Raw genomic sequence first — 16,401 nt, forward strand, 5'->3', positions numbered from 1 at the left:
TTTTTGTAATGCTGCACAAACTACATGAGCCAATTGTTTCAAAAAAGATTCATTGTTTCACAACACTCAAAAAAAAAAAGATTGGCTGTTTTAAAACTGTAATTTGAGTATTGCTTCTGATAATGATTCAGACGGCGTTATTAGAAGTTATAATGGCAGTCATGAAAATGAACCCCTAGCTACGCCCCTGCACACCCTTCTGTTACATTCTAATGGTTTCCATTTGAATATATCTGGAAAGGATTTTAATTAAGTGTAATCGCAGCTAATGAGCCGGGTCGGGCTGAACCACAGGATTGTTGTCAGCTTGTGCATCCAGCGAGCTGTGTGCTGTGCTGTTCCAGAGCGCCAGATCAGCCTCGGGCTCCAGGAATGGGCTGACTGAGATGGGATGGGAGGAGTTATTTGTTGGGTCTACAGAGACCTGGGCAGAGGTGGGGGCATGGCTGAATGTGGCTCCGGCTGGAAGGTCTGACGCAGGACTTGGTTGGGTGTGAGATTGGTAGAGGGCGGTGGTGTCAGAGGGCGTTTGTGAGGTGGAGTTGGAGGGCGTATCTGAGGACAGGTTGGACGGTGCGAGTGAGGCGGAGTCAGTGACAGTGTGTGGGGTGGAGTCAGTGGGTGAGTCTGTGGGTGACTCCGTCAGAGTTGGGTGGGGTGTGTGTGCAGGGGTGGGCTCTTGTGGATCTGTGCACACTGGCGCCCCTTCGGCGACATACCACACCTCATTATGTCTGTTCAACAGCTTCAAGGGGCTGCACACAAACACACACACACAGACAAACGACATGATTGCATTATTTCCTGTTTCTTTATGTAAGTGGTCCATTTAACACTCTACAAGCACAGCAATTTGTTTTGTCTTTTTCTTACTTCTGACAAAGAACCGAGGATGCTTGCGTGTATTTTATGGGTGTGGTAGGTGATTGTGAACGAGTGTAACACCTGTCGTATCCGACTCCGTAGTGGTAGGTGTGGTTGTAGGAGGCTCGAACCCTCTGGAGCTCTTTAGTCAGCAGGTGGGCGTGGAGCCTGGAGGTGACTGACAGCATCCAGCCTCCATAACTCCTCACGTACACGTCCATCTCTGGCATCTCAGTGAAATACAGCTGTGCAAGAAACATGCTAGTTTCACGCATTGACACTTTCTACATCACATTAATCAGATGGCATTACCCTGATCTCTAGTAATACTGTGAGAAATCTTGGAGTCATTTTTGATCAGGATATGTCATTCAATGCGCATATTAAACAAATATGTAGGACTGCTTTTTTGCATTTGCACAATATCTCTAAAATTAGAAAGGTCTTGTCTCAGAGTGATGCTGAAAAACTAATTCATGCATTTATTTCCTCCAGGCTGGACTATTGTAATTCATTATTATCAGGTTGTCCTAAAAGTTCCCTGAAAAGCCTTCAGTTAATTCAAAATGCTGCAACTAGAGTACTGACAGGGACTAGAAGGAGAGAGCATATCTCACCCATATTGGTCTCTCTTCACTGGCTTCCTGTTAATTCTAGAATAGAATTTAAAATTCTTCTTCTTACTTATAAGGTTTTGAATAATCAGGTCCCATCTTATCTTAGGGACCTCATAGTACCATATCACCTCAATAGAGCGATTTGCTCTCAGACTGCAGGCTTACTTGTAGTTCCTAGGGTTTGTAAGAGTAGAATGGGAGGCAGAGCCTTCAGCTTTCAGGCTCCTCTCCTGTGGAACCAGCTCCCAATTCAGATCAGGGAGACAGACACCCTCTCTACTTTTAAGATTAGGCTTAAAACTTTCCTTTTTGCTAAAGCTTATAGTTAGGGCTGGATCAGGTGACCCTGAACCATCCCTTAGTTATGCTGCTATAGACTTAGACTGCTGGGGGGTTCCCATGATGCACTGAGTGTTTCTTTCTCTTTTTGCTCTGTATGCACCACTCTGCATTTAATCATTAGTGATTGATCTCTGCTCCCCTCCACAGCATGTCTTTTTCCTGGTTCTCTCCCTCAGCCCCAACCAGTCCCAGCAGAAGACTGCCCCTCCCTGAGCCTGGTTCTGCTGGAGGTTTCTTCCTGTTAAAAGGGAGTTTTTCCTTCCCACTGTAGCCAAGTGCAGTGCTTGCTCACAGGGGGTCGTTTTGACCATTGGGGTTTTTCCGTAATTATTGTATGGCTTTGCCTTACAATATAAAGCGCCTTGGGGCAACTGTTTGTTGTGATTTGGCGCTATATAAATAAAATTGATTTGATTTGATTTGTTCAGCCAGTCAGCGTGCACAGACAACAGACAGACCTGCCAATCAGGTATGGATGCAGAAGAAGAAATATATTTTCAAAAATGTAGCAGTTTTTTTTCTTCCAATTTACATATAAGAAAATATGACCATTGCTCTTGCTGGTTTTTACTGTTACGCTGCTGCCTATTAGCATCATCTTGACCAACATTTGGAGACACATCGTTGTTCTTACAGTGCTACGCTGCCACCGGGGGGCAGTGATGCAAGCCAGTACTGGAAAATGTAGTAGAGGAAAGCAGGAGTAGAATAGGTTTTCACCCTGTTAGCATATGATAGCATAGCCTAGCATATTATCTTATCTCTCCTGGTACAATTATAAACCACAAAAAAACAAACAAACAAACAAATATTACTAGGACTGCTTTCTTCTACCTGCGAAATATAGCGAAGATTCGTCCCATCCTGTCTATGGCTGATGCTGAGACCCTGATCCATGCATTTATCTCTTCTAGATTTGACTACTGCAATGTTCTATTTTCTGGTTTACCGCAGTCTAGCATTAGGGGTCTCCAACTGGTTCAAAATGCTGCAGCCAGACTTTTGACACGAAGCAGAAAGTACAACCACATTACACCCATTTTGGCATCCCTTCACTGGCTTCCCATGCCAGTGAGATCAGATTTTAAGGTTTTGTTGCTAACCTATAAAATTATTCATGGACTGGCACCTCCCTACCTAGCTGACCTAATTAAACTTTACGTACCGGCCCGGGCTTTGCGTTCTCAGGGTGCAGGACTACTTTGTGTCCCTAGGGTGAATAAGAAGTCTGCGGGTCACAGAGCTTTCTCTTATCGTGCCCCTGTTCTGTGGAATGATCTCCCTGCGTCAATAAAACAGTCAGATTCTGTACAGATTTTCAAGTCCAGACTTAAGACGCACTTATTTTCCCTTTCATATGGCTAGCATACTGGTACCGTTTTGTTTTACGCTTTTTATTCTTTTAATTCATTTATTAGTAATTGGAGCAGGCCGCGGCCTCAACTTTACCTAAATTCTGGGTCTTTATTGAAGTTTAGGGCTAGTGGCCGGCGATCACCTTAGTATTTCTCTGTTTTTCTTGTTGTTTAATGCTGGCAAATTATATAGTATTTTTTGTCTTTCTGATGCCTGATTCTGTTTTTCCTCTGTTTAAGGTGCAGCTCCATCCAGAGATGGGAGTTGTATTCGTGTTGGCGATTCTCCTGTCCTGTGCGCCAACAGCATTTCTTGTATATTCGTCCATGAATTGTTCTGTAATTTATGTTTGTAGCATGGCCCAAGCAGAGGGTCACCCCTTTGAGTCTGATCTGCTTAAGGTTTCTTCCTCAGAGGGAGTTTTTCCTTACCACTCTTACTCTAGAGGTTGGTAAGGTTAGACCTTACGTGTGTGAAGCACTTTGAGGCAACTCTGTTGTGATTTGGGGCTATATAAATGAAAATAAATTGAAATTGAACAAATAGAAGAAGCCGGGAACAGAAGTAGTTTTCACTCTATTAGCCAGCACAGCCTAGCCTAGCATTGCATATTCATCTCTCGCCATGCACTCATATAGGCTGTGTCTCAATTCAGGGGTTGCATCTTCCGAAGGCCGCGTTCATTGACCAAATGCGTCGTAGCGGTGCGACAAGGCTCTCTCTCATTTTGAAGGCTCAATGAGAGACCTGGGGAACAGTTCGCCAACAGACAGACAGGCAGACAAAAGGTTGGCCCCAATGATTGAACTCTGGCAAATTTGACCTTGTTTGGGCAATTCCAGGACCCACCTCCACATGTGTGCCAGGTTTAGTGGAAATTGGAATGTAAAACTTCAGTTTTGACATTTGGTAAATTTGGTCTTGCCTGAGCAAATCCAGAACCCGCTGGCATATGTGGGCCAAATTCAGAGGACATCTGAGTGGGGGGGGGTCTCATTTTTTACTTTTCACCCTAATGACCTTTGTGTTTGCCAAAACAAACCATTTGAAAGCAAATTCTGGGGTTTACCATCACCAACAAATCATGATTGGTGGGAACTCGCCGAAGGGAACAGGAGGAGTCGGGGAACAAAAAGACATGATGATTTGTTTGTTGTTTACTTGTTTTTTATTCTACAGCATTAAAGTGTTTACATCCTATTTTTTAAAGCATTTGATCTATAATACTGTCTGTAAATAACTACATAAAGTGTATCAAATCATTATCTAATGATCGACTCAAATAATAAAATTGACCGATAGCGCAGATTTGCACAAACGTGATTAGACACAAACGGCAAAAATGCAGAACCAATCAGGATCTGTTTTTAAACTGCTGAGTCAGAGCGTCTACAGACACAGCTGCACCACGTTCTGCACATCCATCAACAATTATTGATCTTATTAGTGATCAAATTACAAGATGCTGTGACAGTGGAAAGTAATCCTCCACCCCCCGTCTGGTGAACTCACCTTGTCACTGGTGGGCGTTGGCGGCTTGTCCTGATAGGCTGCAGGCAGCGGAAAGTTGAGAGTGTAGATCGCCGGCTCCCACATCTTGGTCTCTTCGGGGATCTTCACCAGGACGGGTGCAGTCATCTCCATCTGGACGCCTGTGAACGAGAAACGCAAATGAACCCCAACGCATCAGAACAATGTGTAGGTTTCGCCATCAGCCAACATCATTAAAACGAAAAACGACACCTTTTCTACAGTCAAGGTCAAATGTGAGGTCGGTTTCTGATTGATGACTTTTGCTAAATTATTGTCTATGTTTTTGATGCAAATAACATAAAGAAATAATAAGATACCCAATCTGGGCCTGAAATCTGGTGTTATCGGGGAGAAAAATTAGCACTGTAGAAGACCAAGCAATCGATAAAGTTTTGAACGTTTTGAGCATTTATGACGTCAGGATAAATTGTGACGCACAAAATGTGATTAATCGGACAAGCGAGTATAATATGCAGTAACTGAGACGTACGGCAATGGAAGACCACCCTTAGAAATAACATCAGCCTCAGAGTATCAGCAGTAGTATTTTTTCATACTAAGATGCTTAATTAGTAAAACGGACCGTGCCAAAAATAACACCCAGCATAGTGTTCACGCTAGTAATTTGGCAGTTTTCACTCAACTTTACTTACTGCACACTGTGGACAAGACCAAGCTAGTTCCTTTAGCACTGAAGTCAGGATCCAGTTTTTATATGCTGGATAGGCCCCGCCCCCGCCTTTGCCCTTTAATCATAGCCTTTAACTGGACAAGTCATAAGAAATGGCTTGACTGACAGATACATGCAATTTCTGGGCAAACATGGAGCTAATTATCACAAAGTTGTTGGTTCAAATCCCAGCTACTCTATATAAAAATTGATTTGAAGGAAAATGTTAAACCCCAAATTGCTCTCAGTCTCCTGGATAGAATTTACAGAAGAAAAACTTAAAAGAATACACAACATTTATTTCCATCTTTGTCAACATATATTTTTAAGTTTACCAAATTTATTTTAATTACATTGAACTGGAATTCGGGCAGCACAGTGGCTTAGTGGTTAGCACTGTTGCCTCACAGTGAGAAGGTCATGGGTTCAATTCCTGCGTGGCCTTTCTGTGTGGAGTTTGCATGTTCTCCCTGTGTTTACGTGGGTTTCCTCCGGGTGAACCGGTTTCCTCCCACATCCAAAGACATACGGCTTAGGTGGATTGGAATCTCTAAATTGTCCGAAGGTGTGCGAGTGGGTGTGAATGCTTATTTGTGGCCCTGTGACAGACTGGCGTCCTGTCCTGGGTGTACCCTGCCTCGAGCTCTATGACTGCTGGGATAGGCTCCAGCCCCCTGCGACCCTTAATTGGACTAAGCGGTTGAAGATGAGTGTGTGTGTGAGTGTAAACTGGAATTCCTGTGATCCAATCCCGGATAAGCGGTTGAAGGTGAACTTGAATTTTAACTTCTTTAAAAAACAAACAAATTAAGTTGGTCAAACCTGACATCGCTTTGACACTTTAACCTGTTAACTCGACCATCTCAAAAAAGTCTGTTCAGTGTTCATGATTTGCCTCAAGTATAACTTGGTTGTTTGTTGTTGTTTACCTCCTTCGTTAGCTCCAGTGATGTACTGGAAAAGTCTCCTGAAGGCCATGGCTGCACCGACTCCCATGAAATAGGCTTCAGCGTCTGTGGACACCCAGCGAGTAGGAGTGTAGCGCCGCACCTTGATAAAAAAAAAAAAAAAAACCATGACAGTGCAGAGCCAAAACACTGAGATGAAAAAGAAACGGACAGGCAGGTGGTTTCCTTCACCTCATACTCGTCTGTTTTGCAGACCAGCTCGTACTCCAGACATTCCTTTGACTCCGTGCAGAAGCTGGTATTCGTACTCGGTCTGTAACAGAGACATGGTGTTATTCCTTAACACCTTTAACTTTCTGTGTGTTTAGCTCTAAAACTGGATCAACGTACCCAATACTTCCGTCAACTGAAACCACTAGAGCCATCATCACCAAAACTGAAATGAAATCCCTGAAAACAGCAACATAAATCATCACAAAAGTCTTATGGAGAAATTAAGTCATTTTAAGTAAGTCCACTAAACAGACCCTGAGGCTCTTTGGTGCCAGTGTTGCAGACTGAAAGTTCCCCCCTAAAAATTGGTCTGCCCTCCCTTACCAAAAAGTAGTACATGCAAGTATGTTTCAAGTATACTTCCAGTTTACTTTTTATATACTTATCAGTACTCTTTTTTGGTAAGGGCTGCCTCCTCTGTGCATGCATTTCGGGGCTCAGCAGCTCGTCTGCAACAGAATCTCTTCACCCAAAGTGACCAAATGGATGAATGGGATTATTAACCATCAGATGACAAGGAAAAACCTCTCATCATTCTAAAGTCAGTTTTAAGCAGAAACAAGGCCGTTTTAATGAGAAACGAGGTGATAATCTGTGAACCGCGGCTGATGATGCATGCACAGTGAAGGCAGGGCGGACCGATTTTTAGGGGTTACCGATCGGTTGGTGACACCAGTGCTGATCCCTGAATTCTGGAGTATGGCACCATGTGGCTGGGACTCCAGTCCGATACAAGTTACTGCCCCAGGAAAGGCCAGGACTTGTTTACAGCTGGGTGGAGTGGGCCAGTGCAGATGAAGCGTCTTGTTCAATCAGCCTTCAGATTTGAGAGGAGTGACAATAACTTGTGATATTGCGCATACACATGTATATGCAAACACCTGCACACACCTGGACGACATGGCACATTATTTTAATTCTTTATGACATCAAATCAATTGGGGGGGGGGGGGGGGGGTAATGCATCTGAAAACAAAAAAAGGGACAATATCATCAGGCTCTAAACTTTTACATGTCATAACAGCCGCAACAGTAGGTGAGGTCAAATACCCATAAAAACAAGTGTGCCATACTACTAAATGGCTTAGAGTGCTGCATGACAGAAAGACAGTGATTTACCTGAAATAAGCACCACCCTCATTTGGGTAAGTTAACCTGCAACTGAGGCAACATTTTTATACAAACTTTCAGTTTATGGTGACAAGATTAGATTAGATTAGAGTAGATAGAACTTTATTGGTCCCTTGGGAAGACTCCCCCAGGGAAACTGAAGGTTAGTTGCTAGTTGTGGATATGTGCTGCAGAGTCATTAAACAACTCTCAAGCAGCCAGGAAACACAGTGCGAGTGTAATGATAGAACATGGCAAGTTCAAAAAGACCATCTTGAAAATGCTAAGTCAGAAAAGTGTGCGGTGATCCTAAATAGTAGCAGCTGAAAATACTTTAATTTCTGTTTTCAACATGAGTGAAAGACAACAGAAAGGAAAAATAAATAAAAGCCTGGAGTATATATATATATATATATATGTGTGTGTGTGTGTGTGTGTGTAAAGAAGGTTTTGATTTTCATAAAGTTTGGAAAAACAGAAATCTGAAATGTAAAATATTTTACAGAATCCTGTAACATTTACTAAAATCTATGAAATATAACAAGCGAACATGTTTTTTATCATCAGAATTTGTAACTGAGGTGTGTGTGTTCATAAATATCCTTTGAGGGGGGGGGGGGGGGGGGGGGTGAAGAGAATCTGCTGCATCATTGCCAACCTCTAAAAAAAAAAAAAAGTCAAACACATTCTCAGGTCATAGAAATGCAACATTCATTAGGACCACTTTCAACACAACTTTGTAAAAACGAATAAATAAAATCTTAGAAAATGCTTTAAAATATACCTGCTCACCTCTAACCCGCAACAAAAGGAATATTATCGATCTGCATTAAAAGGCCAGATTTACCGTCTGAAGTAAAACTTTACCTATCCATTATGACGCATCAAAGCCACCAGAAAACGCACGTCGGTTATTTCCTATTATTACTGTGAAGGGTGTCGGACTCACATTGCAGCGCTCCGTGTGCGTCGTGTGCAGGCAGCGCGCGCTGGACTCCGCAGTCTGCTGCACTGACGGAGGAGGAGCCACTGCGGACGGTGCTCCTGCAGGGAGGGAGGGGCCGAGGAGGCGCGCCGCTGCAGACTGGACGCTCACACGTCGTGCAAAGGTGGGTTGGAGTTCCTACTAGACACAAGCCTCGGGTGTCCTCGGTCTCACTGTGAAGGGGTTTGCCAGGAGAGATCTTGGTATGAGGATGTTTCAAAAGAAACAAATCCCAGCTAAAACCTCCACAAAGCGCCTAGGCACCAGGGCGTATGAAGAAAATGGTGCAGCTTCTCCCAGTGCTGTGGGGAGACGTCCCCTCTGTAGCAGCACTCAGCTGGGTAATCCACCAGATCAGCGGTGTCATTCACCAGATAGTTCTGATCCTGGACCCCAGCAACAACACCATCAATGGACTAAAAGAATCCAGTGAAACTGCATCATTGTAAATTGGTCCATTGGGGAGAAGAAAAAGATATTTCACTGCTTCGCCTACTCAAACTTGAGAAGTGGGGCAGGAGATCAAAGGCAGTATTTGAGGAGAGGAAAGGTCACCATCTTGAGGAGAGCCCTCGGATACAAAGCCAGTAATGTTAAGGGTGCAGCTTTAGACCCCGGTGTCACAGTCTGAGATTACCACCAGTCTGAATTTACCATCTTGGTATATTGAGACTTGTGTGTTATTGACCCTGGTCCAAATTTGCCAAGCAAATATATTATATAATTTTTTTAATTGGAACCACAAGTAAATCCTGTCACTTTCTATTGATGCTTATTGATTTAACCATTATAATTCTGGTTACTAGTTACCTAGCTAGTCTGAAATTTCCAGCCTGCAAGTCTGAATTTATGTCCCACTTCAAGTTTTCTGAATCAAAAGTGTGTGGAAAATGCAGTTATTTCAAAATACATCTGCTCGGTTGAAGATCGCCGCAAGAAATGGTAAATCTAGACCTCCCGGAAGTTGACCGTGAAAAAAAATCGATTTGCGCATGCGCTTGGTAAAATGAGACCGGCGCAAACTCAGACCACGACACCGGGTCTGGGGCCCACTGGACTCTTGTAGAAGGAAATTCAAGGCAAATGGAAAAAAAAAAATGCATGTTGATGAAAAGATTCATGCAGGGAAGCTTTTGTGTTTAACAGGGGCGTAGACAACACTGGGGTGCAGGGCGGGAGGGTAAATTTAATTAAGTGGAATAACAGAAGGTATTTCAATATCAAACATCTCCCCCTCTCCCTTTGTTTTTCTCTACTTGATATAAGTTTGGACAGCAGATGGCGATTTGTCATTAGCTAAACAAAATAGGCTGTTCTAGATTTGGGTGATGAAATAAGGTAGCCCTACACAAGGCCCACCTATGAATTGGGCCAGATACTGGCCTCCACCTTGGAGTGAGATTTCACACTCCTAAAGGACCAATAGGAGAGCAGCGCTTGGCAGGACCAAAGTGAAGCTGACATCAGCCGCCAATCAATCACAAACTAGTGGAGCTAGTTATCCAAGATGGTGTCCAAGATGGCCGCCAAAATAGGGTTTTTCACTAAAGCACCTTTAAATAACATATAAACAAATATCACAAGAGATTCAATGATAAGGGTCTATTGATGGCCATTTTGAATCTTAAACCCATGAATGGATTTAGTTTAGGCACAAATGAGTTTGCTGTGACCTGCAGTCTTCCCATATAATCGCTGTGATATTTGTTTATATGTTGTTTAAAGGTGTTTTAGTGGAAAAACCCTATTTTGGCGGCCATCTTGGATAAGTGGCTTGAGGCCATTTTATTTTTGGGAACATCCTGATTGTGTTTTGATTTAGTCCTGGGGGGGGATGCAAAGATAGTGGTCGTAGCTCCCCTAGTAACAGATTAGGAGAGAGGGGCCAGTATCTGGTCCAATTCAGGGCCGGTTGTCGGGCTAGAAATAAGGCAGGTAGTTTTTGACATGCAACCCTGCCAATAGGGCACCGCGGTCTCATTTAAACCCTGCATGATATTATGAGATTTAACCACTTATGGGGACAGCCGCTCCCGTGGTGAAATATATACACACAGCATAACTTCACATGGAAAGATGGTGAACTGTTCTATTTTTGGCTGCAATCACCGAAGCAGTCGGGAAAAGTGCAGTTTGTTCGGTTCCCAGTGGAGAAGGGAAGACGAGGCAAATACGAGAGGTCGTGTCAGTAAATGTTAGCCTATACAGCTAACTGGAGTAGCTGTGTTCTCTTGCCTGCAAAATTGCCTCGACACGTTTGTGCACCGTGTCACAAACCGCAACACATCTCCACGTTCCCACTGCATCTGTACCTTTTCTTTGCATTTTCACTTTTTTTTGCGTGCCGTTTGCCCAAAAACTCAGTGCCACATTTCTGTCCCCATAAGTAAAGAAATGTCATATGCGTCGTATTTTACTCCTTTAGCGCTGGTCCACAAACAAGACTGCGCTGCCCAATTCCGAATACTACAAGGTTTCGTTTGCACGTTGACAGATGCCAACTGGTAAGATTTACCATCAGGTGACTATAATGAACCACAACAAAGTAATGGAGCAGCTCCGTGTTTATGGTGAACGTTTCTTGTACACGGTCTCCCCAAGTCACCATTCATTTGACACGAAGCCATTTCAAGGATTCTCTGAAGAGACCTAGTACCAAAGACATCTAGTCATCGTCTTGGGTCACTGCAGTACCCGAGTGTCACAACCAGACAGTAAGACAGGAAGCACCAGGACCCTAAAGACTTGGACCTTCGTTCTCACACAAAGGTATCAGCATCAATTAACCTTTCCACACCAATGAATGCACCCAAGTCATTTGAATCCAAGATGCTTCCAAACACCCTGCAAGCACTTAACAGTCAAAGTCAGGATGTGTCCCTGCCCAATGGCAGAATTTGCTGGGTATAAGTCACAGACTGTGCCCCTGTTCCTCACAGTACCCGTGTACAGGCTGGCAAGGACATCCAGCAACTTACTGGGCATCAATAGAATCACTTTCTGAAAGCCTGCGAGTAACTCCTGTCAATACACACGTTAGAACATTTTAACTAACTGAAAAAAAAACTACTGCATATTCAGCTCTAAAAATTTGGGTTCTGGTAGTTAACGTAAAGACCAGTAAACCACCTATTTAGGACCACATTGGCATCATTGACCAAAACATAACAGACAAGCTTATTAAGCTGCATGAAGCCTTGTTGCTAATAGCAACTGCGGTGCTGGTGGCCACTAGAGGCCACTGTTTCTTGTTTAACAATGCACACCACTACTTTGGTTCAAATGGAAGTACTCTGAACAAAATAAATGTAAATTGCCTTAAATTAAGGAATAGACCCTTTTGGTTTTTGTCCATTTCACTCATAAAAATTATTTTCTTTGGCACCACTATCATTTTCCCCCCTAGTAGTCAAATAAATAATTCACTTCATTGGTACTGTAAACAATTTAAACTTTTAACCCACATGGGTTAAAATAGACATATGATGGCTTAAGTCTGTAGTGATGTTTTACTGACTGTGGAACGACGCTTTCTAGATATGCTAATGGTAGCATCACAATGCCAAAGAAATGGGACCAACCTCCAAAAGCAAATAAAAATGCCAAAAAAAAAAAAAAAAAAGAGATGACACGACACAGCTAAAAGCCACCCGATATCTCATTCAGAAGAACACCATATAAAATGTGGGTAAACGTTCACACGTACATTTTGACAGAGCTCTGACAGACATCTAAGACAACACCCACCCAGGTCAGCTCTACTGTGTCTGCTGTCAATACCAACGGTTACATTTGTACATGGTTTGCCAAAATGAGTCAGTGGACAGACTGTTTCAGAGCAATATGATACATATCCCCCCCCACCGAGTTGTAAGTTTCCATCAAATGAGAATGTGAACATCAAGATGCAAATTTATAGTATTTGCCACAGACCCCCCGCAATAAAATTTGTTGTATTTCTACAATACACCACAGAAATTAATGTATTTTAGTTTTTAACACGTTGTGTAAGTTTTAAAGAAATTACACCTTTAAAGCCCAACGTTTGCACTCACAACACATTAACACATAGATCTCATTGTCCAAATATTCGTAGATCCAATTTTTCCACAGTTGTTGAGCAGATCATGCATTTTTTTATGTTCATATCTTTTTTTTTTTAATTAGCTTGATGTAAAATGTGAGTACAATGTGACGTTTCCAGAACACCAGCTTTATTATGACTGTTCAGGCATCAAACAGCTTCTGGAACCAACCAACCAACAAACAAAAACATTAATTTCTGGCCTTCCAGGTGAAGCGAAGGGTGATGACATTTAAACCTCACAGGACTCCCATTTGTCTGTAACGCTGTCCGATACAACACGTGTTTGTGCCTTTCTGTGTACTATTTGTTGCCCCTGTGAGTTATTTACAAAGAGTCTCTGAGCGTACTGTTCCTGATCACCCAACCAATAAAGATCAGTAATTAATAAAAAGTAAGCGTCACGTCAAGAGCAAAAGGTAAAAGCAAAATGATCAAGTAGGTCACTTCTTTGCCCAATGCGGCATAGAGTGACAGAAAAAAAGAACAAAAAGTCTCTGGAAATAAACTGTGACCTTAAACCAGACTTACTGATTAGGAAATCCTCACATCGCCATCTGGGTTGTATTAAAATAACCTAAACCACAAAAGCACTAAATTACAGCAGCAGTCCATCTGAAGAACAATAATACTGAAACAGAACATTTCAATATGCAAATAAATATGAAGGAATCATTTTGAAGAAACAGGTAAGTGACACCTTAAAGGGCACTTTAAACTTAAGATACGACTGTCAAAAAAAGGCTTTTAAATGTCAGCGGTATCTATTTTAAAGCATGTTAAAATAAAATAAACCCATTTGTTTGTGCATGTTACCTCTTCATATGTCAAAATTTACAACCTCAACATCCTCATATTTCAAAATAAAACCATACACACAAAAGTAAGAAGTGCTGTGCGCTGAAGAGAATGAATGAGCTTAGCGACGGGAATCGGTTCCAACGTGTAGGATTAAATTTACATTTAATTTATTTATTTTTTACCTGAGTGCAGGCTTCTGTCTGTAAAAAGGGAAAACTTTTACTTAGTTCTAATCTTTTGTTGTCTCACACACGCAAACTACCATTTAAATAGCCAATATAAACACACTCCATGTAAGCTTCCTTTAAAATAGAATCATCTTTGGAAAACGAAAGAAAGAAAGAGTGCACGAGAGAAAGGCGCCGCTCATCTCCTCCTGGACCGAAGCTTTTGTCAGTTTCTGGGTGGAGTGTTTCTGAGGAGTTTGATCTGTTTGCATAGCCACAGAGCGGGTACGACCGCTGCAACTGCTTAAAAAAGTTTCAGGTGGAAGCTGCCGGCTGACACGAGGAGCCGCCGTTGTCCTCGCATTCCTCCTGTTGTACCGGCTGCCCTCAGGTCGTTTAGTGGGTCCGTCCCCAAAAATGCAGCCTCCTGCTCACAAGGTGGACTCTCTCTGGCGGTCACGGCCGTTACACGTCTTCTTGACTTTGGAAATGCCCTCCAAAGCGCCGGATTCAGTCACCCTGGATACAAGGAAGGAAGAAAGAAGAGCAAATTTTAGCAAAATGCAAAAGGCAAACTTTATTAGCAAAGAGAAGGGAGTCAGTGGATATTAGCAGGAAAACGTCATCTTGCTCAACAACATCAGACACGAGTTGTGATTAGTAAGAGTGGGTGGTACACTGGTGTCAATCATCACTGGTATGATGATGTCGATCTTGCAATACCATCAACGCCGTGAGAAATCAGGCAAACAAGACAAGGCCAGAAATGCTTTTTTGTTTTCATAAGGCAAAGTCATGAAAAACAAAGCCAAATATCTATTAATTGGATCATTTCAGTGCATCTGCAGCTCGGCTCAAAGGCGTTGTGGTTATCAAAGCGCGTTTGTTTCCTGCTCTGCTGAGATTAATGCGCGAGTCAAACACCCATTAAGTACTTTTCTTAGGGCCCCTTCACACATAGCATGAATATGTAGGAATTGGGGCGAATCACGGCGAAACAGTCCGAATGAGCCAACCCTGAAAACATTGAGCCAACATCGCGAGAGACGCAAGGTCGGGCAGGCGTGAACAATCCCGCTACGATGGTTTCATGCATTTGCATGAGCGTGCACGAAACTGTCACAGCGGGAACACAGTGCGAGCAGTTGGAACACGTGGAACCACATCGTGCCGCTGATATGGGGGGGAGACAGTCAAAATGTGCACTGGAGAAACAAATAAACAAAAAAACTACACACCATAAAAAAAACAAAAAACAAAAACAAAAACAAAAAAAATAAAATAAAACAAAACACAGCAATGTCCAAATATTTAAGGACAATACAAGTATGATCCCTCTGTGCCTCTGTATATGGCCCATAGTCACAGACGGACATGAAATGACATGAATGAAGCAGTGCGCTCTTATTATGTCTTATGTCCAGCCGGGTATATAAATAATTACTACAATCACCAGACAATGATAGATTAGATATTGGTGTATAATTAGTAGGGTTGGGTATCGGGAACCAGTTCTTTTCAGGTATCATTAAGAAATGATTCGATCCACCAACATCAATAGCCTTTTTGCTTAACGATTCCCTTATCGGTCCCTCAGAGCGGCCATTGTTTTGAGTGTGTTTGTCAGGAAAATGATCATTTCTCTATATACAATTATAGACTTTTGATGAGATACGTATTATTAGGTAGGTAATAGGTAGGTATTATTTATAGTTATTTTAGTCTCTGTGTTTTTAATGTGACACGTGGTGACACTGAGCCATCAGTGAGTCTCTGGCAGAGGCGGCTCGCTGTGCTGTGAGCGCTCAGGCTGGCCACTCCCCATCTGTACATAACACGCAGGGTACACACACAGAGCACGTATTGAGGGTGGAGCTGACACTCTGGCACGCCACATCTGTTGCTTTGCAACTCCGCAGTCTTGAGGGCACTTAGACAAAATCCACAACCAGCTCGAAAGTGATTGTCTGCTCACTGTTTTGTGCTAACAACACGAATGGCACTACATTTGTTAAGTGTCCAGTGAGCAGTGTTGGATGTTCGTGTGTGTCACCTGGAATTTGGCCGATACCTGCTGCGAGAGGGATTGAACGGGCTCTCACAGGGCACACTCTGTCTTTTAGTTGCTGGTGTGCGCAAACACTTGTAGCGACAGGTGTACGAGGCGTTGGAGGTGGCTCTGATTTTTCATGACTGGCATGCAATTCCTCCTTCCTGCACTAATTGGCTTCAATCGTGTTATGTGTGAAGGGGCCTTAAAGCTGTAACTGGCTGTAAAGTCATTTTTCACATGAAGAAATAACAGTCATGAAATATGGTTAAACTGTGATTCTGTTGGGTGAACCAGCAGACTTTTCCACAGCCACAGATTTGTTACATGTAAAACGGTTCAAAAATAAATTAAAACGAACAATCGCATGATAAAATCATACTTGATTCATAATGTTTAACAGCCACAATTTATAGTGAAAATAGTTCAGGATAAACACTTGCTAAAATAAGCTTATTAATTATTAAAGCGGACAGACAATGCAAAATCACTTTATCTACCTTTTACATTTTCATTTGCTTGAGGTTTAATGTTAAAATATCTCTAAAAATCACACAATTCTATGAGTTTTCACAGACATTCTCCTGCTATGATCATCATTTCAGTCTGACACAGCTTGTTGCCTCTGACTTCAAAATAAA

The 16,401-nt window shown here is 42.5% G+C and overlaps 2 protein-coding genes across 5 annotated transcripts in view; both read right to left on the minus strand.

Moving 5' to 3' along the window:
* The window catches only part of soul5l (heme-binding protein soul5, like), a 21,811-nt gene continuing 5,410 nt past the window's right edge, over positions 1-16,401 (minus strand). The window contains exons 2-8 of one of the 4 annotated variants that reach the window (XM_034187396.1): positions 8,623-8,662; positions 6,681-6,740; positions 6,522-6,603; positions 6,312-6,432; positions 4,692-4,831; positions 946-1,109; positions 1-755 (exon numbers count right to left, since the gene is read on the minus strand). In XM_034187396.1, coding sequence (XP_034043287.1) covers positions 266-755; positions 946-1,109; positions 4,692-4,831; positions 6,312-6,432; positions 6,522-6,603; positions 6,681-6,740; positions 8,623-8,624 — 1,059 coding nt within the window. In that variant the 5' untranslated portion in view covers positions 8,625-8,662 and the 3' untranslated portion in view covers positions 1-265. Of the gene's footprint in view, positions 756-945; positions 1,110-4,691; positions 4,832-6,311; positions 6,433-6,521; positions 6,604-6,680; positions 6,779-8,540; positions 8,564-8,622; positions 8,765-16,401 lie in introns of those variants that run through there. The other 3 variants (XM_034187395.1, XM_034187394.1, XM_034187393.1) reach the window with 3 other exon arrangements.
* Positions 12,858-16,401, minus strand: part of LOC117525530 (protein GPR108-like) — a 21,372-nt gene continuing 17,828 nt past the window's right edge. The window contains exon 18 of the mRNA XM_034187391.1: positions 12,858-14,229. Within this exon, the coding sequence (XP_034043282.1) occupies positions 14,142-14,229 (88 nt within the window). The 3' untranslated portion in view covers positions 12,858-14,141. The remainder of the gene's footprint in view (positions 14,230-16,401) is intronic.

This window comes from Thalassophryne amazonica, chromosome 15 (genome assembly GCF_902500255.1).
Source record: "Thalassophryne amazonica chromosome 15, fThaAma1.1, whole genome shotgun sequence".
Classification (NCBI taxonomy): domain Eukaryota; kingdom Metazoa; phylum Chordata; class Actinopteri; order Batrachoidiformes; family Batrachoididae; genus Thalassophryne; species Thalassophryne amazonica.